At 55.8% G+C, this 22,301-nt stretch overlaps 1 protein-coding gene across 3 annotated transcripts in view; it reads right to left on the reverse strand.

The window, feature by feature from the left end:
* The window catches only part of NTN3 (netrin 3), a 34,572-nt gene extending 12,590 nt beyond the window's left edge, over positions 1–21,982 (reverse strand). The window contains exons 1-5 of one of the 3 annotated variants that reach the window (XM_058849706.1): positions 21,935–21,982; positions 20,778–20,889; positions 10,348–11,343; positions 5,273–5,311; positions 3,873–4,061 (exon numbers count right to left, since the gene is read on the reverse strand). In XM_058849706.1, the coding sequence (XP_058705689.1) occupies positions 3,873–4,061; positions 5,273–5,311; positions 10,348–11,314 (1,195 nt within the window). In that variant the 5' untranslated portion in view covers positions 11,315–11,343; positions 20,778–20,889; positions 21,935–21,982. Of the gene's footprint in view, positions 1–3,872; positions 4,062–5,272; positions 5,312–10,347; positions 11,344–20,777; positions 20,890–21,286; positions 21,387–21,934 lie in introns of those variants that run through there. The other 2 variants (XM_058849705.1, XM_058849709.1) reach the window with 2 other exon arrangements.
* Between the last annotated feature and the right edge of the window lie 319 nt (positions 21,983–22,301).

Raw genomic sequence — 22,301 nt, forward strand, 5'->3', positions numbered from 1 at the left:
GCTACTGCTTCACCAGTTTTCACTGGAGAAAGCTCACAGCTTACAGCTTTGTTTAAATTACTGAGATTAATGCACAGCCATCCTTTATTTGACTTTTCAATTACTGCCATTGAATTAATCCTGTAGGTTGCTCTGCCTTTTCCATCCTCCCAGCTTTTCTGTCCCGCAGGGTCCAGCAGTGATGCTGGCAGTGGGAGGGAAGCACTGCCTGCTCACCAGCAGGTGAGGGCTCTGCTCAGATATACACAACCTGCAGCCAGTATTTTTGTGCCTATTTCAAGGATGCTGCATCCCAGCAGACACAAACCATGGTTGAAGAGTTATTTAGTAGCATGTGCTGGTGTTTGTTTAAATAAGATGTATTAGTTCCTGGCCGCTGGGTGATTTGCCTCTTGAATATTAACTGAGCCATCTGCAGCCTGGTCTAGTGGAAGGTGTCCCTGCCCATGGCAGAGGCTTGGAACCAGATGATCTTCAACGTCCCTTCCAACCCAAACCAGCCTGTGATTCTATGAGCATCTGCCTTCATTGTAATACTCAGTCTCTGCCCTGGGCCAGCACTGTGTTAGGACCAAAAGCCTTTGTTCAAATTCACAGCAGACTGCTCCATGGATGCTCTAAACATCCACTGTCAGGATCCTTACCTTACCTTTTTCTTGAAGGAGTGTAGATACCTGAGATGCAGGTATGGTACACGTCTTTGAAAAAAACAAGTCCAAATTATCTTGTCACATCTCTGTGTACTTATATGCCTCTCTGAGAGCACCAGCTCTCCATTGCCAGCACCTGGGACCTTGGTCCTCCTCTAAGCAGCTCCAAATCCTGGCAGATCCACCCCTAGATAAGGGAGGGGTGGAAATGTTTTCTGTTTTACTGAAGGAGCAGCAGCCAAAGAAGCAGAAGCATCTTATTAACTCTGTTCCCTGAGGGAGAGTCAGGAACTGGCTCCCCAGACCCAGGGTACCAGCTTTGCTGCCAGATCCTCCTCAACATATGCACCGTGGCAGGGGTCGGCCCTGTGCACATGTTCATCTGGCTCGGCTGAGCTTTGCAGTGCTTTCAAGGCACAGGCAAACCCTGCCAGCCCTCCGGAAGCAGCATCCCCTGCCCAGACTGGCAGAGTGGCTGTGGCTTGGCACAGGGACAGAGGCTTATCTGCAAGTGGAGACCTGTCCCACTCCTCTGCTCCTCCCACAGCCCAGGCATCGCTGGCTGCCATTTCTCCTGAGCTGCAGCATCTGTGCTCACCCCATCCCATCAACTCCTGGGCATCCTGGGATGCTTTGCCCTCCCTGACCCCTCCAGAGGAGCCACCTTGGATCAGATATACTTTCCATCACGGTAATGCTGCACAATTCCTGCCCTGTGGAGGTGGTGGAGCAAGACTTGCACTGACAAATGGTGGGCACAGGCAGATGGGAGCAGCCAGGCCCCCTCTGCCCCCCATCCTTGACTCTGCAAGGAGAGGGACTTGAGCCACAGCCAGGTAGGAAACACTGCAACCTGCAGAAGCTCTGCTCCCACAACCCCATGCTATATTCAGTAATCCTTCCTGATCCCAGCTAAATCCAGCTTCCTTTATTAGCTTTTGGCATTTTTTTCTATTATTGCTCTTTGGTAAGTGCTCTCTTTCCCATCCAGAGTAGAAACTGATCCCCCCCAGTGCCCAGGGAAGTGGTGCTGGGGCCCCTGGGGAGGTGAATGCCTGCAGGATGTCCACTTTGCTTGGGATTGTATCAGTTTTGGAGCAAAAGTAGAAAGAGCTGGTCAGAATTACAGAATATCCCAAGCTAGAAGGGGCCAAATACGGTCATTGTATCCAACTCCTGGCCCTGCACAGACACCCCAACAATCCCACCCTGTCCATCCCTGGTAGCGCTGTCCAAACACTCCTGGAGCTCTGGCAGCCTCGGGGCTGTGCCCATTCCCTGGGGAGCTTGGGCAGTGCCAGCACCTCTGGGGGAAGAACCTTTCCCTGATCTCCAACCTGACCCTCCCTAATCCAAAGAAAAGCAGAAACTGTTCCTTGGGGAGGGCTGGGAGATGAGGTGCTGCCTGCAGGAGATGAAGGGTGAGGTGGAGGCAGCAGAGCCACCCTGGTGCCTCTCAAGTGTTGGGGGAGAGCTGGGACTGCCTGTCAGACCTCAGCACTTGACAGAATCCTCGTGGAAAAGAGAATTCTGTTGCAGCTGCCCCAGTTTGGTGCTGCTGCTGCAGGAACTGGGGGCTGCTGCCATCCATCCCCTCCTGGGAACGGGACACAATCTGATATGCTTTGCCATAGACCATCAGGATGCATGCCTTGTCCTGCCTCCTCCTCTTCCTCTCTCCCAGTGTCTCCCTGTGTAACCACAAGGATGCTGGCACCTGATACAATCTTCATCAATGGTGTGGTGCCAGAGGCTGCCATGCCCACAGCCACAGCTGTGGCATGGCTTGGCCAAGGCCATGGGGTGGAAAGAGCTTGTGGTCCCTGGGAACATGGGCTGTGAGGGGGACATGACAAGTCAGCTGCTTGGGTTGTAGAAAATGATTAGCTCAGTTTGCTAATGAGCTGGATGCAGGTAGGGCTCCTCCTGCCAGTGCCTGCTCAGCCCTGCTCCCGCTGTGACGCTGTGCAAATGTGGGAAGTTTCTCCCTTCACTCCATCCTCTCAAGCATTCCTCGATGTAGCAAGGATGAGGACAGGCCACTGGCACGGCACAGGCAATGGAGGGATTTCCTTTATTATATCCCAACCTGAATGAGCCAGACCTCCAACAGTACTAATGTGCCTGACAAGGGAACCTCAAAAGTCAAATCCTTCAATTCAGGTCCATGGCCACAACATTAATGGTCCAAAACCAGCTCCAGTAATTCCTGCAGGCCCTACATAAACACATGAGCATCATGTTCTTGCAGCATTGAAGGGGCCCAGGGCCCATGCGGCTGCAAAATGCATTGGAGAGAGATCTGAGAGGGACAGTGTGCCCCTTCCAGGAGGGACTCACAATCAAAGACAGAAAAACAGGGATCAGGGATCAATTCTCAGCCTCTAAACAGCCATGGCAAACTTCCTGCCCATCTGATGTTCCAGTCTGGATCTCAACAGTCCTTAGAGACAGGCAGAGTGTTTTTTTATCTCAAATTCTTTGGTGAAACTATTGTTTTGAAAAAGCTCTACAGACAGGCTGAGCAGGGAGAGGGAAGAGGAACCAGACAGGCTTGGCCAGGAGTTAAGAGGAGAGAGAGGAGAGGTACAGATTCCATGATGTTTGGCACAGCCTAGGGCCCTTGAGAGGTCAAGCTGCAGTTTGACAGCTTGGAGCCAGTGTGGCTCAAGGACAGTTACCAGGAGCCACAGTACTCAGCATCTCCCCAAAAACAGGTCCCAAAAGCCATCCCATACCTGAAAAACACAATGTGGGGCCTGGCCCCACAGCCCACCTGGGAGATGTGACTTCCACCAGCATCCCCAGCTCTCCTGAGCATGTCAATGTCAACCCATGCTCCAAGCATGTCAATATCCCAGCCAACATCCCTATCAGAGACTGGTTTCCAGAACATTTAGTCACATCTCCTTCAGCACCTCCTCAGCATCTCTCCAAACACCGACCAATGGAGATGGTAACACATCAGAACCCCCCCAGGCTCCTGGCAACCTCCTCTCTCCCTTCCTGTAATCCTCCTCCACCTCGAGTTGATGCTGGGCTCAAAGTGCTACCCCCGCCTGGTGCCCTTGGGGTGGTAGAGGTGTTCAGGATGGTGGTGGCTGGAGCTGACCTGCAGCTGCCAAAGTGAGCAGAAGGACATCCCAAGGATGGGCAGGGAGACAAAGGAGACCGAGAGAGATTCTGTCACTCATCTGCTCCCATGGAGACCCCCCAGCTTACCTTTGCAGGCTTTGCGGTCGGTGATGGCCTTGCTGAGGTCGCGGTAGAAGCCCTCCCTGCAGTAGTGGCAGTGCCTGCCCGCAGTGTTGTGCCGGCAGTTGAGGCACACCCCGCCGCTCTTGCGCCCCGACAGCTTGAACAGCTCCATGTTGAAGCGGCAGCGCCGCGCGTGCAGGTTGCAGTTGCAGGCTGCGAGGGAAGGGGAGATGATGAGGGCTGAAGGTGAAACTCAGGACCCTCCTGGTGGGCTGGAGCTGCCCTGGCATCCCCCACTGCAATGGGAGGTTTTGCTGGGATTGGGATGGACGCAGCACAGCGCAGGTCATCCCAACGTGCCATCCAGATGTGCAGCATCCACCACCCTGTGGGGCTGGTGCCATGAGGTCAGGGCAGAAGAGAAAGGACATGTGTAGGAACCGGCACCACTAGGCTGAAGGCAAGCAAGCGTGGGATGGAGGGCTGCAGCTGGAGGGTTTGGCAGTGCCATCTGGGCACTTGCAGCCCCACTGTCCCCGCTGCCCCTTCCCTGGTAGCTGTTTCTGGTGACAGAGCCCACCCAGCCTTCCAGCAGGACCACCCACCTCATGCCAGGCTGTGTGACAGCCCTCCCCTGGAACTCTTCATATTTATGGCTCTGTCTTGTGTGCACGAGTCACACATGCAGAGAAACCCACACAGCAGCCCCTGTGTGCTCACATCCCTGTGTGCGCATGCAGGAACATGCGCAAGCACACGTGCATGCAAACACAGGCATGCACATGTGTGCACACAGACGTGCACCAAAATACCCCCAGAGCCATGCATGTACCCACAGACAGGCAGGCACAGAAACATCTGCACACCCTTACATGTGCACACACAAATTAGTCCCGGGAAGCACACATCCCTCCTGGCCAATTCCATGTGTGCGAGATAAAAAGGCAAAGCACTGCCCATTCCAGCTTAACACTCTTGCAAAAAGATAATGGGAACAAGATTTCCTTCGGCAAAAGGTGGTGCCCCCCGCCCTGGCCCCCTCCCCATGCTGGTAAATTGAGGCTGGGTGAGAGCTTTTCCAGGCGTACTGTGAAATTCATTAACGTGTCAGCCCGGATTTAACTGCCTGGGCCTGGCCTGGTGGCCGTGTGAAGTTGCCTCCCCACAGCCAGCAGCGCCAGTGGGAGCTTCACCCCACACAGATCAAAAGCTGCTTTGCCTGCCCTGGTGCTCCAGCCATGGGCATGCTGCAGGGAGAAAGAGCAAACTCCAGCCGTAAAAAAGAGTTTTTTGGAGGATCGAGTTGAGCAGGTTAGTGCCAGCACACTCAAACCTCGGCTACCCCCAGAGCTCCCCCGAGTTATGAGATTAGTGAGAAATCACATGGCAGGCATCAAAATAACACCCATTGTAGCTGTAGGTACCTTCAGGGGCTTGTTCCTTTTGAGCTATTTTCTTTTTCCCTGGTGACAGTGGAAAAATAGGGACTTTTAAGGCAAATTCTGGGTTGTGGTGGGTGGTGGGAAAGCATCAAATACTGCCTAAGGCCCCAGGTAGCTCAGGATGCTGTTGAACTAGGGATGTTGACATTCAAACAGGCTTTGCCAGAGCTGGAAGAGACACAGTGAAGTATCTTGACAGTCAGGGTGCTCTTGCAGTCTCCAGGTAATGGGACAGGGACAAGATATGGTGGTTTTTGCTAAAGAACTGTGGCAAAGGAACAATTTTGGGAGGAGAGAAGCCTTGTTTTCCCCTTGCAGCATGGAAAGGCAAGTGGGGTCATCCCAAAAGGCAGTTCTGTGTCCCTCTTGGAATGCCTCCATTATCCTCTGGGGAAGGAGAAGGGCTGGCAGCCCATAGGAGAGGCAATGGGCAGTGGAGAAGAACTGTTGGGTAAATGATTCGCTGCCCTCGGCACAGGTCCCTCTCTGCCTCCAGTTTAATTGGTGAGAGAGTAACTGGCAGAACCTTTTCCTGGCATCATTGACCCTGGCACGTCCTGATCTACCCCAGGGCCACCTATCCCTTGGAACATGCTGCAGACCCTCTGGTCCTCCCAGGAGCTGGGTCTGGGGAAGAAACCTCCCCTGGCAGCCCAGCATCATCCTCTCTCCCTGAGGCAGTGGTGCTGCCTGCTCTGGGCCATGTCCCTGACTGCCAAGCTGGGATTCCAGAGCCAAGAGGGGGATCTGGTTGGGCTTGGCCACCCTGCGTTGGGTGGCTGTCTCCACTCAGGGCCAGGGTCACACCAGCACGTATGGCAATCCCCTCACACCCTGGCGCAGCCATCCGGAGCTAATTGGGGCAGACAGGTCCCCCTCTTACCCAGCTAAATACTCTCACTGTTCCTCAGTACTGAGGCAGTTGTAAGCTCTGTCTGTCTCCTGTTAATCACTAATTAAAGGCTTGAATGTTCCCTGCTGTTTGGGGTATTAATAAGAATTTAATTGCACAGTTTGGGGCTAATTACCTGGTAGCTCACTTCCGCCCTTGTACAGTATGCCCAATTAAACAATCATATGATCAATTAAACAATCACAAGATCTAATAATTTGCAATAATAGACTAATTAAGCGTTGACACCTTGCAATGGAGCAATCTTTTGTCTCCCCTTTGATGGTGTTTTGAACCCCTTCCCAGGCTCTGGCCACCCCAAAACCTCTCCTCCTCCAGACAGCTGCAGATGTAGGAGCCTGGAATGACAGCACGAGGGGCTTTGGGACAGAGTCCCTGGCACGGGCCAGGCAGCGCCATGCACCGAGGCACCCGTGGGACAGGCAGTGGAGCCCGCAGGGCAGGAGCGAGCCTCACCGCCCCTACAAGCTCCCTGGGAATAGTTAGGGAAGGCAGCCGGATCAGCGAAACCCTAGACCAGCTGCTGCTGCCAACCCGCAGCAGATTTGAGCTACGCCCCTGCTTTGGCTGGAGGAGAGTCTGTCTGGGACACGGGGCAGGATGAGGCTGCACCTCTCGGTTCCATGGTAGCCGAGACCAGAATAGCCCCTTTCTTCTCATGCACGCTGTCCCTCCATCCTGGGGAAGGTGTTGGGAGAGAAGGGCTCACTCTGCTGCTGCCAAGAAGCAGGAGGAGAAGCAAGAGAGAACCCGCCCCGAGGGGCGAGGGACAAGGCTGAGGCACTGCAGCCCCATCCCGGGAGGCGCAGGACTCGGGATGGTCAGCCAGGTGTAAATCTCTGCCGGGGTGGCTGCCTTCCCCTGCACTCCAGATCCGCTGCGATACTGCACCGTGCCCAGGCAGGGCTGGCAGTGCCATGCTGGCCGCTTGCCCATCTCCCAAAGCCATCGCCTTCCCCCTGCTCTTCCCAGGAAAGGACCATAGCTGGTGCTGCTAGGAACTCATTGGTTTCCACTACGCCTACTGGGGAGCAGGTGCAGAGAACCCTGTCAGGGGAACTCCCAAGGGAAGGGGAAAATGTACAGGAAGGGGCACAGGGCACAAGGGAATTATATGTGATCCTCCAAATCCCACCACCGCTCCGGGGACTGGTGTTTTCAGGCACCGACATCCCGGCTGGATCACCACATCCCCCCCGAGCAGCCTGCGAGGCTTTCCCAGGAGAGCGCCGCCCCTTCCCCGCCGAGGCCCCGGATCAAAGCAAGCCCCGTGCATTATCCTGGTGCTCCGGAGAGTGCTCCTGCGGCAGCGGCTACAAAGGGAACAAGGGCTCCCGCATCACCAGCGAGTGCATCAATTACTTCCAGTGGCTGCCTCGTGCTAATCCGCTTCCCCTCCTTCCCCGGGCCGGGTGTTTGGGGGCCGGGCTGTCCCCAGCAGCTCGTGGGTGAGGGCTGAAACCGACAGCAGTGGTGGGGAGGAGATGTAAATCGGCAGAGATAAAGATGGGGGGTTCCCAGGATTCTGGCAATCCTGCTGGGATTATCCTTCACACAGCCTGTCCCAGGGGGATACATGGGTGGGGACACGTCCCTATTCCCTGCCCTGGACACAGCAGAGGACGCACAGAACATCCCAGTTCTGGCAGGGCAAGCTCCTTGCGGGACATCCAGCCCCTATGGTGTGTCAGGAGAGCCTCCCGTGCCTGTGGACCAACGGTGTCCAACAAGCAGGCACGGGGCCATGCACTGTGCAGCACAAAGCTGGCATCGTGCTCTCTTGCCAAGCCAGCAGCTTGCCAAATCCACTGTCACTGTCCTGGCTGCGACAGCCCCAAACCTCCCTGCTCTTCAAACTCACGCTGACTCCCTCAACATTGCATCACAGTGATGTTCCCATGAACGCCACAGTCACCTTGTGGCAGCCGTGGCTGGGTTGTGCCCTGTGCCAATGCTCAGACCTCAGGTAGTACTTGGCTGTTTCACCTGTGCATTTCCCAGAGGCAAAAATTCTGGTGAAACAACAAATGTTTGTTCTCACCTCATGATACATGGATGAATGTCCCAGCATCGTGCCATGCTGTAGGACATCAATTTATCCCCGTGGTGGTGCAGGCAGAGACTCCCACTCACTGGACTGAGACAAACCCCCATGCAGAGTGGGGGGAGCACACAGCCAAGAGCTGACAGAGACAAATTCTCCATGCTGGAGAACCAGAGCCAAGAGCTGACATATTCCAACATGACCTGAAGCTGTACCAGCCCCACGGATCCATTCTCACCCCCTCTAAGGGCTCTGCGATCCCCCACCCTGGCCCTGGGCTGTCACTGAATTGCCAAACTCCTGCATCCACCCACTCTCCTCCTCTTCCTTCCCACTCCCCAGCCACGCCTGACATCCACACCAGGAGCCAGCATCACCCCTGTCTGACCACAGGACAGAGTCCGAAACCCCGCAGCCCCCAGGCTGGGCAAAGGCAACTTCCCGGGCAGCCTCTCCTTTTAATTGGTGCTAATTGCTGCGTCTGTTCCTGCTGGCTGGGGAGATGTCATTGTTGAAAGGCACAGAGGGGAAGGCTCGGGAAGCTAATCCAGCTTTCAGCCGCTAAGCCCTTCGAAGGGACGGAGAAGCTCTTTCAGGTCCCTTCAGAGAGGGTACAAAGCCCGAGAGGGAAAAGGGAGAAAGAAGGGGAGCGAATCAACAGGAAAAAACTACTTTCACACGCAGCTCGGGGAAGGGTCTTTGTGTGCGGGGCTGTCGGGGGGGCTTGAAGGGATGGCGCTGCGGCCCCGCCTCCTCTTCCATCGCTCGTTTATCTTTTCAGCTCCATCTGCCAAAAGGGTGACGCAGCTGGGGGCAGGATGCTCAGAGCAAGGGACCCTCACCCCGCCCTGGACGAGATGGACAGAAAACCTGCAGATGCTACTCAAAAATGAGCCTTCTCTGGTTTAACCCCTTTTGTGCCAGCAGAGCTCCCTCCACTGCTATCGTGCTGCTTTACTGGAGGACACGGCGGTGAGGTAGGTGCAGAGTGGTGGACACGAGGGGGCAGCCAGTGGGGTGAGGTCCTCCTTGTGTCCTGGGGGTTTCCATGGCCTCACACACCTGCTGGAGGCCTCCCCTGCCTTACCTGCAGCAGCCCTGTGAGGGTGCAAAGTAGAGGGTTTTTTCTGAGCTCCAAAACTCATCTTTCTGAAACAAGTGGAAAAGCACAAGGGCTGACACATTCCCACCGGGCATGAGGTGGCTTAAAGAATCAGCTCCAGCACTTGTTTTGAATCCACTGCCTTTTTAGCCATTCTTAGAAGAAATCTGCTGTAACATGTATATATTGAAGTGGACAGCTGGGTTCTCAACAAGACATCGATCACAAATAATAACAAGTCCTTCTGACCTCTGGCACATCCACTGAGCCTTTCAGAGGCTGATTAATGGTACAGCTTTCCCTTGTCACCATCCTCCCACCACCCCCTGAGACCTGGGCTCCTGTCCAGGAGGAACGAAAGGCTGTTACTCCCTCTCCCAGACCTTCACAAGACTTTGGCATCCCCCAACCCCATTCCAAACCAGGACAAAAAGCAAAAGTCTCCACCAAAATCCCGTAAGTATTCGCAAGTAGGACAGCCAACTAATATCAGTTTGGTATTTTGGTGACAATATTTTTCACTTGGGGAAACCTTTGCAAGGACAGACAAGCTAAAATCACCGCACAGAATGAACACAAAGGATAAAATTTCGAATTGGGAACCTCAGCCTCTGCCAGGTTTTTCTGCCTGCTCCCTGTCCCCAAGCACATCTCACAGAGAACTGCTGTGATTTCCCCTCTGGCCCACAGACAACTGGTTTGCTACCCCAGGGAAACAATCCCAGACAGGCATCCCGTGCTGAGGTCTGCTGACTGGTTGGAAGACATTAGTGATTTTTGGGAAGGTTTTGTTGCTTTGGCTCATGGTGGAACTACTGCATCTCTTAGAGGACACCTGCATCAGAGACAGGGTAGATGGTTAAGCCTTTCCCAATCCTCCAGCACAGGGGATGCTCCCCAGCATCTCTGGACAAGCACACTCCATCGCTTTGGCTCAGCACCCATCACTGTTTTAGCGTTTCAGCCCCAGAAAACAAAAATGTTTAAAAATGCCTTACCCAGACACTCGTTGGCCTCGCGGGCACTAGCCCGCTGCCAGGGCCGGTCGTAGTGGAAGGGCTTGCAGCGGTCGCACTCGGGTCCCTCTGTGTTGTGCTTGCAGTCGCACACCAGCTTCTGCTCCTTGTCCTTAATGCAGCGTGCCGCGTGCCCGTTGCACTTGCAGCGCCCGCCAACCTGCAGCTCCCCCACAGCGTAGTAGTAGGGAGTGGAGCCTGTGCCCCCCTCCTCCTCACCCGTGTCCCGGCTGCCCAGATCACGGAAGAGATGTGGGCGGCTGAAGACCACGCGGATGTCGGTGGCCGTCACCCAGTCCTGGAGGACGGGGCTGCTGTCAAAGTCCTGGGCCGAGGGTCGCCCGTCAAGGGTGCTGAAGGCAATGAGCCCCCCGGTGAGCGGGTAGAGGTCGGTGAGGCCATCGGTGCATAGGGCCTCCTGTTCGTTCTGCTTGGTGACCGTGGCTTTGCTGGGCTTGCCGTAGATCTTACGGCACTGGGAGGAGTAGTACTGGTAGGGCACCCAGGTCTTGCCGTAGTCCATAGACTTGAGGATGGCAGTGGACTCGGGCCGGGGAGAGCAGAACTGGAGGCTGACATAGACCACCTCAAACTTCTTGCCAAGGGAGAGGGTGAGGGTGACATTCTGGGGTGAGTGGTGGAGGGTTTCTGAGCGCCAACAGGTCATGTTGGAGGCGGTGTTGAGGTCAGTCAGGTAGGCAGGTGGGTGGGCTCGGCGGGGGTCTGAGGCATTGCAGTGCCGTGTCGGGGGCTTCCCACATGTGCTGGAGGCTTGAACCTCTTTCCCAAAGGCAGCATTGACAAATTCAGGGATGCAGCGTCGAGGAGCACCATTCTCATCATAGCAAGGGTCTGGGGGAGTCTGCTGGGCCACAAAGGGGTTCACTGTCTGAGACAGGCCCAGCATGGCAGTGGTGAGGAGCAGACGCAGGAGCTGCAGGACCTCCATCCTTCTGGGGAGAGGGAAGTGGCTCCTCCCTGGAGGAAGAACAAGAGTGAGTCGCACCAGCAGTGTCCTGGCCACAGCACCACCCATGTTGGGAGGGTTGGTAAGGGATGGGAAACTCTGCCATGTCTGGTGCATCACCTGTACCCATCTTCCCACCCTATATCCACTGATGCAGTATCCTGGGAGCAGGGCAGGGAGGCAATTACCTCATATTGCCTCATCCACACCAATCCCTCTCTGCTCATCAGCAGGACTGAAATACCACAGAAATGGGAAAATGGCCTGAGCTTTGGAAGGAAGAGGTTGAAACCAGGGTACAGCCCTTCCCTGGCCTCTTACAAACTGTCCTGTGGTGATAGGAATGTTCCTGCCTGCCAGCAGGCACAAGCTGTCACACACAGTTCAGAGACCTTGTCACTGCGTGGCTGACAAGAGCTGGTGGTGAAAAGTTAGAGGAGATCTTTCATATGCAACAGGAGATGCAAACCCCAAGTTTTCCACCTGTGGCACAAAATAGCTCCTGACAGAGCAGGAGAAACAGAAAGCAGCAAAAACACCTTGAATGCACATTGCGCAAGAGGCAGGAGCTTGTTGGAATGAAGACCTGGAGCTCCTCAACACACCACTGATTTCTTTGCTGGTTATGGGCACAGTGGCTTCTCAAAGCCAGGGGCTGGATCCCCTCCAAATTCCTCTGCCACACTACTCAGCAACAAAGGAAGTTATTCTGGCCTCACCCCCAAGAAATCCAGGTCTGGGTCTGGTGTGTTTGTTTACTGGCGGAAAGGCCAGAACCAAATGCAGGACCTGGCTGGGCTCCTCTCTCAGCAGCTGCAGCACAGGGCCAGGGAGCTTAGTGGCTCCCAGGAGATGTGGCCCATCTCCTGAGTTACTGGCTTGAAGAGTGGAAGAGGTCTGGAGGTCACATTCCCTCCTGCTGGCTCTGAATGAATGAATGAAGGACCTCCCTCACAATGCAGATTTGCCCTGCCCCATTCTTGCCATAGCAGACCCCTGAGCCTCCTGGAGGGGTGGGTGGCATCAGTCCTGCCATCCCATGGGTTGTGCTGAGCCAAAGCAAAGATGTCCATCCTCTAACAGCCCAATGCCATGACCAGGCAGGAGGGGATGCCCTGATTGCCCCCTCTCTCACTAGTAAATCTTTACAGGACAACTTGTGTTTCTCTTTGAGGAACAATGCTCTGCATGACCAGTATCCCTGCCTCCAACCCCCACCTACAGCCCCAGTGCCACTCCTGCCTTTCCATCTGCCCACTCTGGCCAAAGGAGGCTCCAAGGCACAGCCCATTTCAATGATCCAGGACTGCTTTTTTTTGTTGTTTGTTTGTTACTCCATTTTGAAAGAAAAAGGAGCCATGACTGTGGAAGAAAACTGCATCTCCAGGCTGCCAAACCACTAACAGGGAAAAGTTCCTCCCTGCCCAGCTACAGTCAGCCCAGAGCCACAGCCTGTGCCTACCAAGGGAGCTACAGGGACAGGAGTTTCAGCCCATTCTGGGACATCTCCCCCAAGGCAAAACCTGCCCCTGTGCTTCCTCACTGCTTAATCCTCTTCTGATGGAAAAAGAGATGTGAAAAATTGGAATCTCCTTTGGTGGTCCCTGCATTGCCCCAGCAGCACCGTTCTAGCTTTACCACAATGCTGCAGAGCCTTTTGGGGACATGTCAGCCTGTGGCTCGGTGACTTGGCTGTCAGCAAGACAAAGAATGTTGTGGCCCATGTTTGTTTTAATAGTTTTATTGTTATGGTTTATTCCTATGTTCTCCCATGTTTCCCCCAGAGTTGGTTTGCCCCTAAGTTGTACCCTCCCCTATGTTACCCATGATTGTGACCCAACCCCTTATTCCAGTACCTTCTCTATGTTTCATTGTAAACCCTGCCCCTTGTTCTGGACCCTTCCCTGCTCATCCCCAGTCAGCCCAGCCCTCTGTGATCCCTCCCCTTTGGAAATCCCCGATTCCTCGAGGCCCCATTGGCCCATGAGACCTGTCTTCTCCTCCCCCTTACCCTCATTGGTTCCTATATTCTAAACCCCACCTCATGCTCCTCCCCTGCATGTTATTGATTGGTTAAGATTTTGTACCTACCCCTTAAAACCTCACTGTATTTAATCCTGTACAGAGCAGTGCTCAGGGCTCTTCTGCCCCTGACCCCTTCAGCCCCAGTAAATCCTTCTTTGCTGGAACCTCATACAGAGAACCTCCTCCTTACTCCTTTGCCCGATCCCTGACGTCGGTTAGCAATTCTACACTGTAGAGCAAGCGGCTCTAAAGGTTCTGCCTTAAGTAATTCCCATACTGAAGCAGTTCCCCACACCTGGTGTGGCACCGGTGTCATTTGAGCTAGCCTGGGCTCCAGTGGACCACGTCAAAAGGATACTCTCCCTGGAGTGCCCAGAGCATTGAGAACCCACTACTTGAGGAGTGTGGCTGCAAGATTAGAGACTGCAGGGATGTAGCAGTCACCACAGCAGAGGAGGTGTCATGCTATGAGCACCAGGTAGTGAAGAGCATCCCCCACTGCAGGCAGCCTACAGGGCCCTGTTGGGAGTCCTGGCCCCACTGCAGGCAGCTGCCTCCTGAGCAGGAGATGAAGCTATGGCTGCTGCCAGATCCCTGCATCTGCTTGTGGAGCAAAGGTTGTGGCTGGTTAATCCCCCAACACAATCCTGACAGGATGGTGCCCAGCCCCTGCCTGGTGCTGAGCAGTGCACAGTGGGCACGAGCCCTTGCCAGCCCACTGGCAGAGCTCTGTTCCTGTATTCTCACCCAGCAAAGGGGCTGCAAAGTGCTGATGGACCCCCCCCCTCAACGCCCAGCAGGACCTGGCCACGCAGATACTTGCAGAAGCCATCACAGCACCTTTGGCCCTGTGATGCTGCCAGCCCTCTCCCCCCGACTGCCCCCCTCCAACTGCACATCCCACAGAGGGCATGCAGTTCAGGTGCTGCAGCCATCACTTCCCATCCCACCACCCACAGGGCAGCACTAGCACGGAGATAATCTGTGGGGAAAACCTCTGCACCAGGAGGAGAGAAGAGAAACCCCCAGGGGTCCTCAGCAGCTGTGTCCATCCACTCCAAGGAGAATCAGGATCTATGGAACAAGGCATCTACTAAACTCTGCCAACAAAGAGTCTCCTCCACACCCTCTCAGCTATGTGGCAGCAAGGTGACAGGAGTAGGGACATGCTCAAGCAAAGGCCTTTTAATTTCCTGTTTGTAAGACACAAAGGTGTGGGGAAACCCATGCCCAGGGGAAAGCAACAGCAGCAGCATCTCTGGTAGCCAGGAGAGAGGCCACAGGCAAAGCTGTTATGAGCACTGGAGCAGCAGGCCTAGAACCTCAGACCAGGTTACTGCTGGTTTAGGCATGCATGGGGGCATGAGCATCTCTTGCTCATCCTCCCTGCCACAGTGGGAAACTTCGTTCCTCCTGCCAGTCTTACCAAGGCACAAGTCCCTGAGTTTCAGTGCCAAAGTCTTGGTGGCTCTGCTGTCGGGGAGCGGCCATCAGGGAGCCAACACTCGCTCAGCAGCACATCAGCGCTGTGGAGGCAGGGCATGAGTGGAAATCATTATCATCCGCAGGACCACACACAGGCACGCACGCTCCTTGCTCAGCTCACCCCATTATCCCACTGAAAGAGAGCTGGGGCCAGTGGTCTCCGTGGGCCTCACCTCTGTATTGGAGAGGAGGGCAAGCTGCAATCTGCTCCCTTTTATGCATATTCAGCATGACCCTGGGACTGCCGGCAAGCTGCCAGAGAGGCCTGGGAGTGGGTATTTCTCTCCCTGGTCCCCATCTGCCCCCCCGCTTTCCACTTCCCAACTTTGCTGCTCCTGGTTCAGATCAAATGGAGACACTGCTTATGAAGCAGAGAGAATTGGGATGACTCCTGGGTGTTGAATCCAACCCAGCATGTTCCTGGATCTGGCATGAGGAGGGACATGAACAATGGAGCCCCTTTCCCAGGGACAGCATCCCAAAAGTGTCCCCAGCGAGGCTCTCAGGAGGCTGTCAGCTCCCTGCCACCAGCAGCAGCCGTGGCCCGGGGGAATGTGGCGGCAGGGCTCACCCTTCCCAAGGAAGCAGCTGCCCTCCCAGTTCCTCCCCAGAAGCGACTGCATTTTTGAGGTGGGCTATTTCCTCACTCCTCCACTCTGGGCATGCTAACAGCCGTGTGGCTTGGAAGGAAATCATGCTGCTGGAGCACTTCAGAAGTGCTTTAAAAAAAAAAAAATTAGCTTCCACATCCAACACCTCCACACCCCTTCTCTCTACAACCACATGCTTCTCAGAGCAACCAGCAGTGTTTCCCTGCCTTGTGGGAGACTTGTCAGGACAATGCTCCAGCCCACCATGGGCTCCTTTTCTATCATCTTTCCAGGAGGCAGTGCTACCAAGGGTAATGCTGGGTGCAGATGCATGCCTGGAGCTCCATTCTCCCAAGGCTGAGCCATCAGGTAGGTGCTTGGTCCCCAAAACAGAATGGATGAGGCAAGTGCAGCAGGTGAGGCAGAGCAAGGAGAAGAGACTTCCCACAATGTGGATGCTGGTGCCTCCAGCAGGCCCAGGGTCATCACCTGGCAGACTGGGGCCACAGCAACTTCGCTGAAGTAATTACAGGATTAGGTGGAACAACACAGGGCAGGGAGGGAAGCAGGTTATTAACCAAATTTGATCCCAGGACCTTTGCAGCACAGGAGCAGCCTTCTCTAATTAAAGTGAAGGGACACACAAGTGGTGCTCTGCTGTGGCATAGATGTGGGCTTAGAGGGCAGGTGATGGCTAAAGCTGAGCAGCCAGCACTGCCCTGGAAGGGGATGGGAGAACCCCAAGGTATGACAGGGGAATTGTGCTGCTCCCCCAGGTCGATGCCCCTGCACTAATGCTGCTGCCACGCTGCAGTCGATTGTGTTTCTCCTCCAGGTCAGGACAGCATGGTGTGGGGGGGAGTTGCATCACTTGAGGAAAAGACGTGGCCTTCCTTGGAACTGGTTGAGATGGGAATGACTGGGCCATGTGGGGCAGGTATGGAGCCACCCACCCGCATGGGACACAAATATGCACAGCAAAAGGCATGGATCAGGAAGCAGAGAAGATTCCTGGGCAAGGACCAAAGGACCTGAATACTTGAGGGGGTCCAACAACTAAGACTCTTGGGTAAGACTGATCCAGGAGGACTGCTCGTTCCTGAATTGTCATCCCCAGTAAAGCCCACCAGCACCTCAGATGCCCTCTGAGAAGGAAGCCACTGGGAGGATGGGACAGGACCCAAAGCAGAAGAGGAATGATGTGCTCAGAGAAGCTGAAACCAGGCACAAATGACCAGAGCATCTCCCTTAACCAAGCTGTATCTGCTACTACAACCTGCACATTTCCACCTTGTTCCAGGGCCTTTGTAATGAGGGCATCTGCACTCCCTCACCACATGTGCTGTGGGAGCAACCCCCTGCAGCTCTGCCCCAGCCCATGAATAAAATCCATCCTGGGGGGCTGCCAGCATCCTTGGATACTCAGGTCCCTCTCCCACCATGCCGATGCCAGCTCGGGGAAGCTTAATTCCTCCACCTAACAAACAGAATCAGGCCCAAACTCTGCTCTGGCTGTGGATAAATCATTCCATGTGTTTCTGGGATATAAAAACACAACTGAGAAGTATTTTAAGTGAAAGGAAAAACTCCGTGGAGCCAAGGTACTGGTCCGGCTCAGCTTTCCAGAGGGAGGGAGTGTGCGCTGGGAGAGGCTGGAGGGATGCAGTGTGGCTGGGAGTGCTAATCGCCTTCCCAGCTGCTAATGGAGCAACTGGTGCCCACTTGGGACATGGCTAATGGCACAAAGGAGATGCCTCACTTTCCTTTACAAGCTCCCTCATCTCTCCTGATATTTAAGTATCAGAAGCTTCTGAGTGCTCACGGCCCCACAACCACAGGGCTGCCCACTCCATGCAGCCCCTTGGGCTCTCAGCCCCCTGCATGCACAGCTCAGGGGGGCAATTACAGAGCAGCATCATCCTGCAGCAGGCACTGCAGGTGATGGATATTGCAATGCACTCTTGGCAGGTTGGAGCCAGAATTACACAAGCCATACGATACCCTGGTGGTGCCAGGAGACACGTACAAATTACACTGCACACAGGAAAGGATGGGCCAGATTCTGATCTCAGTGCTTTGGCATCAGCCCGAAGTAACTCCATTCACATCGGGCCAAACCAAGACGTAAGCAACTCCATTCAAATTTACACTGGCATACCTGTGGTCAGGATCTGGCCTGGCTTGAATTAGTTGCAGCCCAATGTTACAAAAGGCAGCAATGGAGCCCAGATTTCCAAGGTTATTGAAAACAACCAAAAAATAAAGGAAAAAAGAAATCCACCATAAAACAAACAGTCCCCAGGCTATTCAGCTATGTGCATGGAGCTGTCAAATACAGGATGCTTGGACACATCCCTGCTCACCAGTTGTAGTAACTCATAAGCCATACTGACCACAGGAAGGAGGGACCAACGCCCAGCATGGGTGAGCCCATTCTGCTCACCACTGGTCCCACTCTGGGGAGAGGAGACTTCAGCATAGTATCACCCATGTTATGTGCACCTGAATCCATTTTTCTGCAACACTCTTGCATTCCCCAGCTAGTACAAGCTGGAGATCTCCTCCTAAAGTTCCCAATGCAAGAGTAGCTCAAGGAGACATTTAGAGCTCTCCACTTTGCAGGACAAGCAAGCACTCCCTGGATGCATTTGGATTCCTCGTGGGTCCCTGCCAACTCAGGGTGTTCTATGACTTTTTTCTACCCCATTTATTAACCTCTACTACATCTTGACCAGACAGTTGTTTTACCCAACCCTAACTCCACTGCAGTCTTCCGAACCCCTCTGCACATTCCTACCACAGTGCTTGGCTCTACTGAGTGGTCTCAGCAGTATCCCTCAAGGTGCAGAGGGTTTTCCTCCCACTATTCCCAGTGGATGCAAGGGATTCAGAGTTCCAGTCCACAAGTCCTCATTGCTTCCACCCCTTTCCACTCCATATGAGAATAAAGTGATCTGGTTTCCATAACATCCCTCATTGCATTTTCACAACATGACGGGCACAGATGTTGAAAATAGTCTGGATGAATATTTAAAATGGTATTCAGAAATGACAACATTTGGCCAGCTTTGAAAGATCTCTCACATTGGGCAGAGGATGGCTCACAATAACGGGCTGGAAACATACTGCACTTTGACATCTCATTTTTTTTTACCCCCTCTCTGGCTATTGGTGCGATATTTCATGCCCCTGGTGTCCCACAGTCTGTTATTGCTTGAGTGCCAGCCAAGCCTGCAGCATTAGGAAGAAGCTGTCACGTACGTTTTTAAACATCACGGGGCAAAGTGGAATATGGAAAATCTGTCGCGTTTCCATACCAAGCGCAAGTGTCCTGCGCAGGCTCAGGGAGGGGCTCCAAGGGGCACAAAATAATTGCTTCCTTATGGAGCAGGGCCTGACTAACCAGGGTGGGGGAACAGGAGGCAGAGGTGCTATCTCAACACTTTTGACATGGTGGGCTGCTTCCCTGCTGAAGATGTGTCAGCACACCCCCCAAGGTGTGCACTGATGCTCACCTCCTTCAGGGCTGGGGAAACTCCCTCTCGGACTCACACTTAACACTTCCAGCAGCCAGCCAAGGTGGGACCTCCATTCTGTCCAACCCAGAAGAAGACACCATTGTTCTGGTGCTCAGAGAGCAGTGGAAATGCCCCTCAGCCTCAACGCCTAGCAGCTTTCATTTCTGGTGAGCATCTTGCGCTCAGCTGCATCCCTAGGCCAGGCTTCTCTCTTCCACAGCCCGCAGACACGCATCAGCTTCTTCCCAGCCTGGCATTACACCTTCCCTCTCCTCTGCAGAGACCTACCTTCCTTCCACACACAGGTGGAAGAGGAGGGGATGTTGGGATACTTGCAGCCCACCCTGATCTTGGACTGCTAGATCTCTTGTCCCCTCATCAGCCTGCTCCAAACAGGTGTCAGAGCAGCACAGCAGCTCCCTCTGTTTTGTAAATGGGATATTGCAGAAAAAGAGAAAAAAAGTTGACCTCTATCCATCCAAACACCTTGGGGGGGTGTTTCCAGCACACAGCTGAAGCCACATCCCTCTCCACTGGTTACGGAGAGATCTAGCCTCTCCTAGCTCTGAGAGACAGGCAACAGCAAACTTGTCCGGGAAAGAAGGATCTGTGGCATTTCCAGCCATGCAGGGTGCGCACATCCAGGTCTGCACTCAGTATTGTCTCAGTCTGGCCACTAGTCCAACACAAATGGCATGGATGGAGGTGGCGATGCTCAGCCTGGCTTACATCCCATACATTCATGGGATGAGCTGCCTGAGAGAGGAGTATCCATGCCCAAGTACTGCATAGATGAGCATCAAGCCAGCAGAGCCACTGTGCTGCCAGAGGAGCTCATGCTCCTGCCCACGGGGCCTTCCTCACCCACCCTGCTTGGTGATGCAGCAGACTGCCAAGCACCATGTCCCCATGGACATGTTAGTCCTCATCCCAAGAAAGCTGACTTTCCACCCACTCTCCAGTGGGCCAGGGAAGCTGTGGGTAGGATAGTGTTTTGAGGAAATGAGGTTTCAGCAGCTCCAAGAGAGGAAAGCAAAAGCAAACCCACCAAACGCAGCCCAGCTTCCCTTCTTCCCGTGAAGCTGCCCACTTGCACGTTCACTGGCCAGAGCTCTCATCCCAGCTGTGGCTCAAGGGCCGGGTGCCCGGGGTGCCAAGGGTCTTGCCCAGCCTGGCTCCAGAACTGCAATGGAGCAGAGCACATCCAACAGAAGCCGTTTCCAAAGGGAGCCAATGCTCTGAGCCACCCCGAAGGGGAGTCTCTCGGAGCAGCCATGCTGGGAAGGGACCAGCGATAGACTCCAGCCTGGGATAGCGACAAGGGCGATGCCGCCCGCCCAGGTGGGTGGCTTTGTGCCGGCGGAGCCCTCACAAGCGGAGCAGAGCCTGCAGTGGGACCAGCGGGCAGGGGACCACGTGCATGCCTCGTGCCCGGTCAGCCGGGGCTGGCACCGCAGGCTCGGCCTGGCAGGGCTCCCCTCTGCCCGCACCCGCACCGAGCGGGGTTGCGACACTGCGGGGCTCCGTACGGCGCCGAGAGCCCCCGGGCCGGCTCTGCGGGGCGGCGGCAGCGAGCCGGGCCGGGCCGAGCCGGGCCAGAGTGCGGAGCGGCGGCGGCCGGAGCTGCCCGGGGACGGGAGCGGGGCTCGGCGGCAGGCGGGCAGCCCCGCTGCGGGGAGGTCCTGCTCTCGGCAGTGAAAGGATGGAAAGGGAAATAAAGGGAGGGTGAGTGCGGGGGGAGAGGGAGGAATAAAAGGCAACGAGGGAGGGAGCGGTGGGGACGAGAGAGGGAGCCCGGAGCGCCGGGAAGTTGGGAGCGCAGCTTACCGCGGCCGGGCAGGTAGCGGGGCCGGTGTGGGCGACAGGTCCGGGAGCGGCGGCGAGAGGAGCCGGGGCCGCGGCGGGGCGGACGGCGGGCAGGGGTAGCTCCTTCCCGGTGCTGGCCGCAGCACGAAGAAAGGAAAAAAAGTGAAGAAAAGGGTGGGTGGGTGGGGGGAAGCAATGATAACAAATTTCCAGGGAATCGTGCGTGGAGGACGAAATAAGGCGAAATAGTGGAAAGCGGGAGCGCTGCTCCCGGCGGTGCGGGCGGGTCCCAGCGCCGTGCCCGCAGTCGGCCGCGCTCCCGCCCGCGGCTGCTTCGGCTGCGGGAGGGAGGGGGGGGAGGCGGGGGGAGGGCGAAAAGGAGAGGAAAGGGAAAAGAAAAAACACCCCTTAAAAAAATAATAAAAACGAAAAGAAAAGCAAGAATTGGAGAAACTGAGCCCCGACCGCCGCCTGGACGCGGAGTAAAAAGGCTCCAATAAATCCCGGGTTGAAAAGAAGGGAAAAGTCACCTCCCCGAGGAAATCAGAAGCAGATTTCTAGCCATTTAATCACATGCAGGGAGGTGTGTGCGTGTGCGCCGCCCGCCGCCGCTGCCAGCCCTGCCTCCGCCCTCCGCCCCGCCGGCAGCCCAGCGGGCAGGGCCGGAGCCGGGCGGGGAGCGGGGCGGCCCCGGCGGCGGGCAGCGATCCCCGCGGGGTCCCGGGGCAGCGATCCCCGCGGGGTCCCGGGGGCAGCGATCCCCGCGGGGTCCCGGGGGCAGCGATCCCCGCGGGGTCCCGGGGGCAGCGATCCCCGCGGGGTCCCGGGGGCAGCGATCCCCGCGGGGTCCCGGGGGCAGCGATCCCCGCGGGGTCCCGGGGGCAGCGATCCCCGCGGGGTCCCGGGGGCAGCGATCCCCGCGGGGTCCCGGGGGCAGCGATCCCCGCGGGGTCCCGGGGGCAGCGATCCCCGCGGGGTCCCGGGGGTCGCGGTCCCACCTGCCACCCGGCCAGCCCCGCCGCACCGCAGGAGTTCGCTCAGCCCACAGCGGGTCCATCCCCGCGGAGTGCGGGTGGCTGCGGGCCGTAGCCCACCACGCCGAGGGCTCGGCGGTGCCGCAGCCAAGGCAGCCGGTTGGTTATTCTCCCTCTGCTTCCCAGAGCAAATGAGGCATTTACCAGGCGGGAGCAGCTCCTCTTACGGAGGAAGCTGGAGTCTCCGCTCCATCCCGTGGTGCAGGGGCTTTTCACACGCTGCTGCACCAGAGTCGCCCTTGGTCTCTGATTTTTGGGCGGGGAGAAAGAAGCGGGGCACTTCCGTACCTAGCAGCTGCCTCCGGGCTGCCCCTGGGGCGCTGCTCCGCTATCCCCAGGCCACCTGCGAGCGGGGCACAAAAAAGGTGAAACTAATTTAATCAGTTTGCACGAGGCGGTGCAGGAGAGTAGGAAACCCGGACCTGGATTCTTTCCCTCATTGGGGTCGTGTTCACAGCTCTGCGGCCCCCATATCTGCCAGTCTGGCCTGGAGAGCATCCTCTTGTAATTG

This window comes from Poecile atricapillus, chromosome 14 (genome assembly GCF_030490865.1).
Source record: "Poecile atricapillus isolate bPoeAtr1 chromosome 14, bPoeAtr1.hap1, whole genome shotgun sequence".
Classification (NCBI taxonomy): domain Eukaryota; kingdom Metazoa; phylum Chordata; class Aves; order Passeriformes; family Paridae; genus Poecile; species Poecile atricapillus.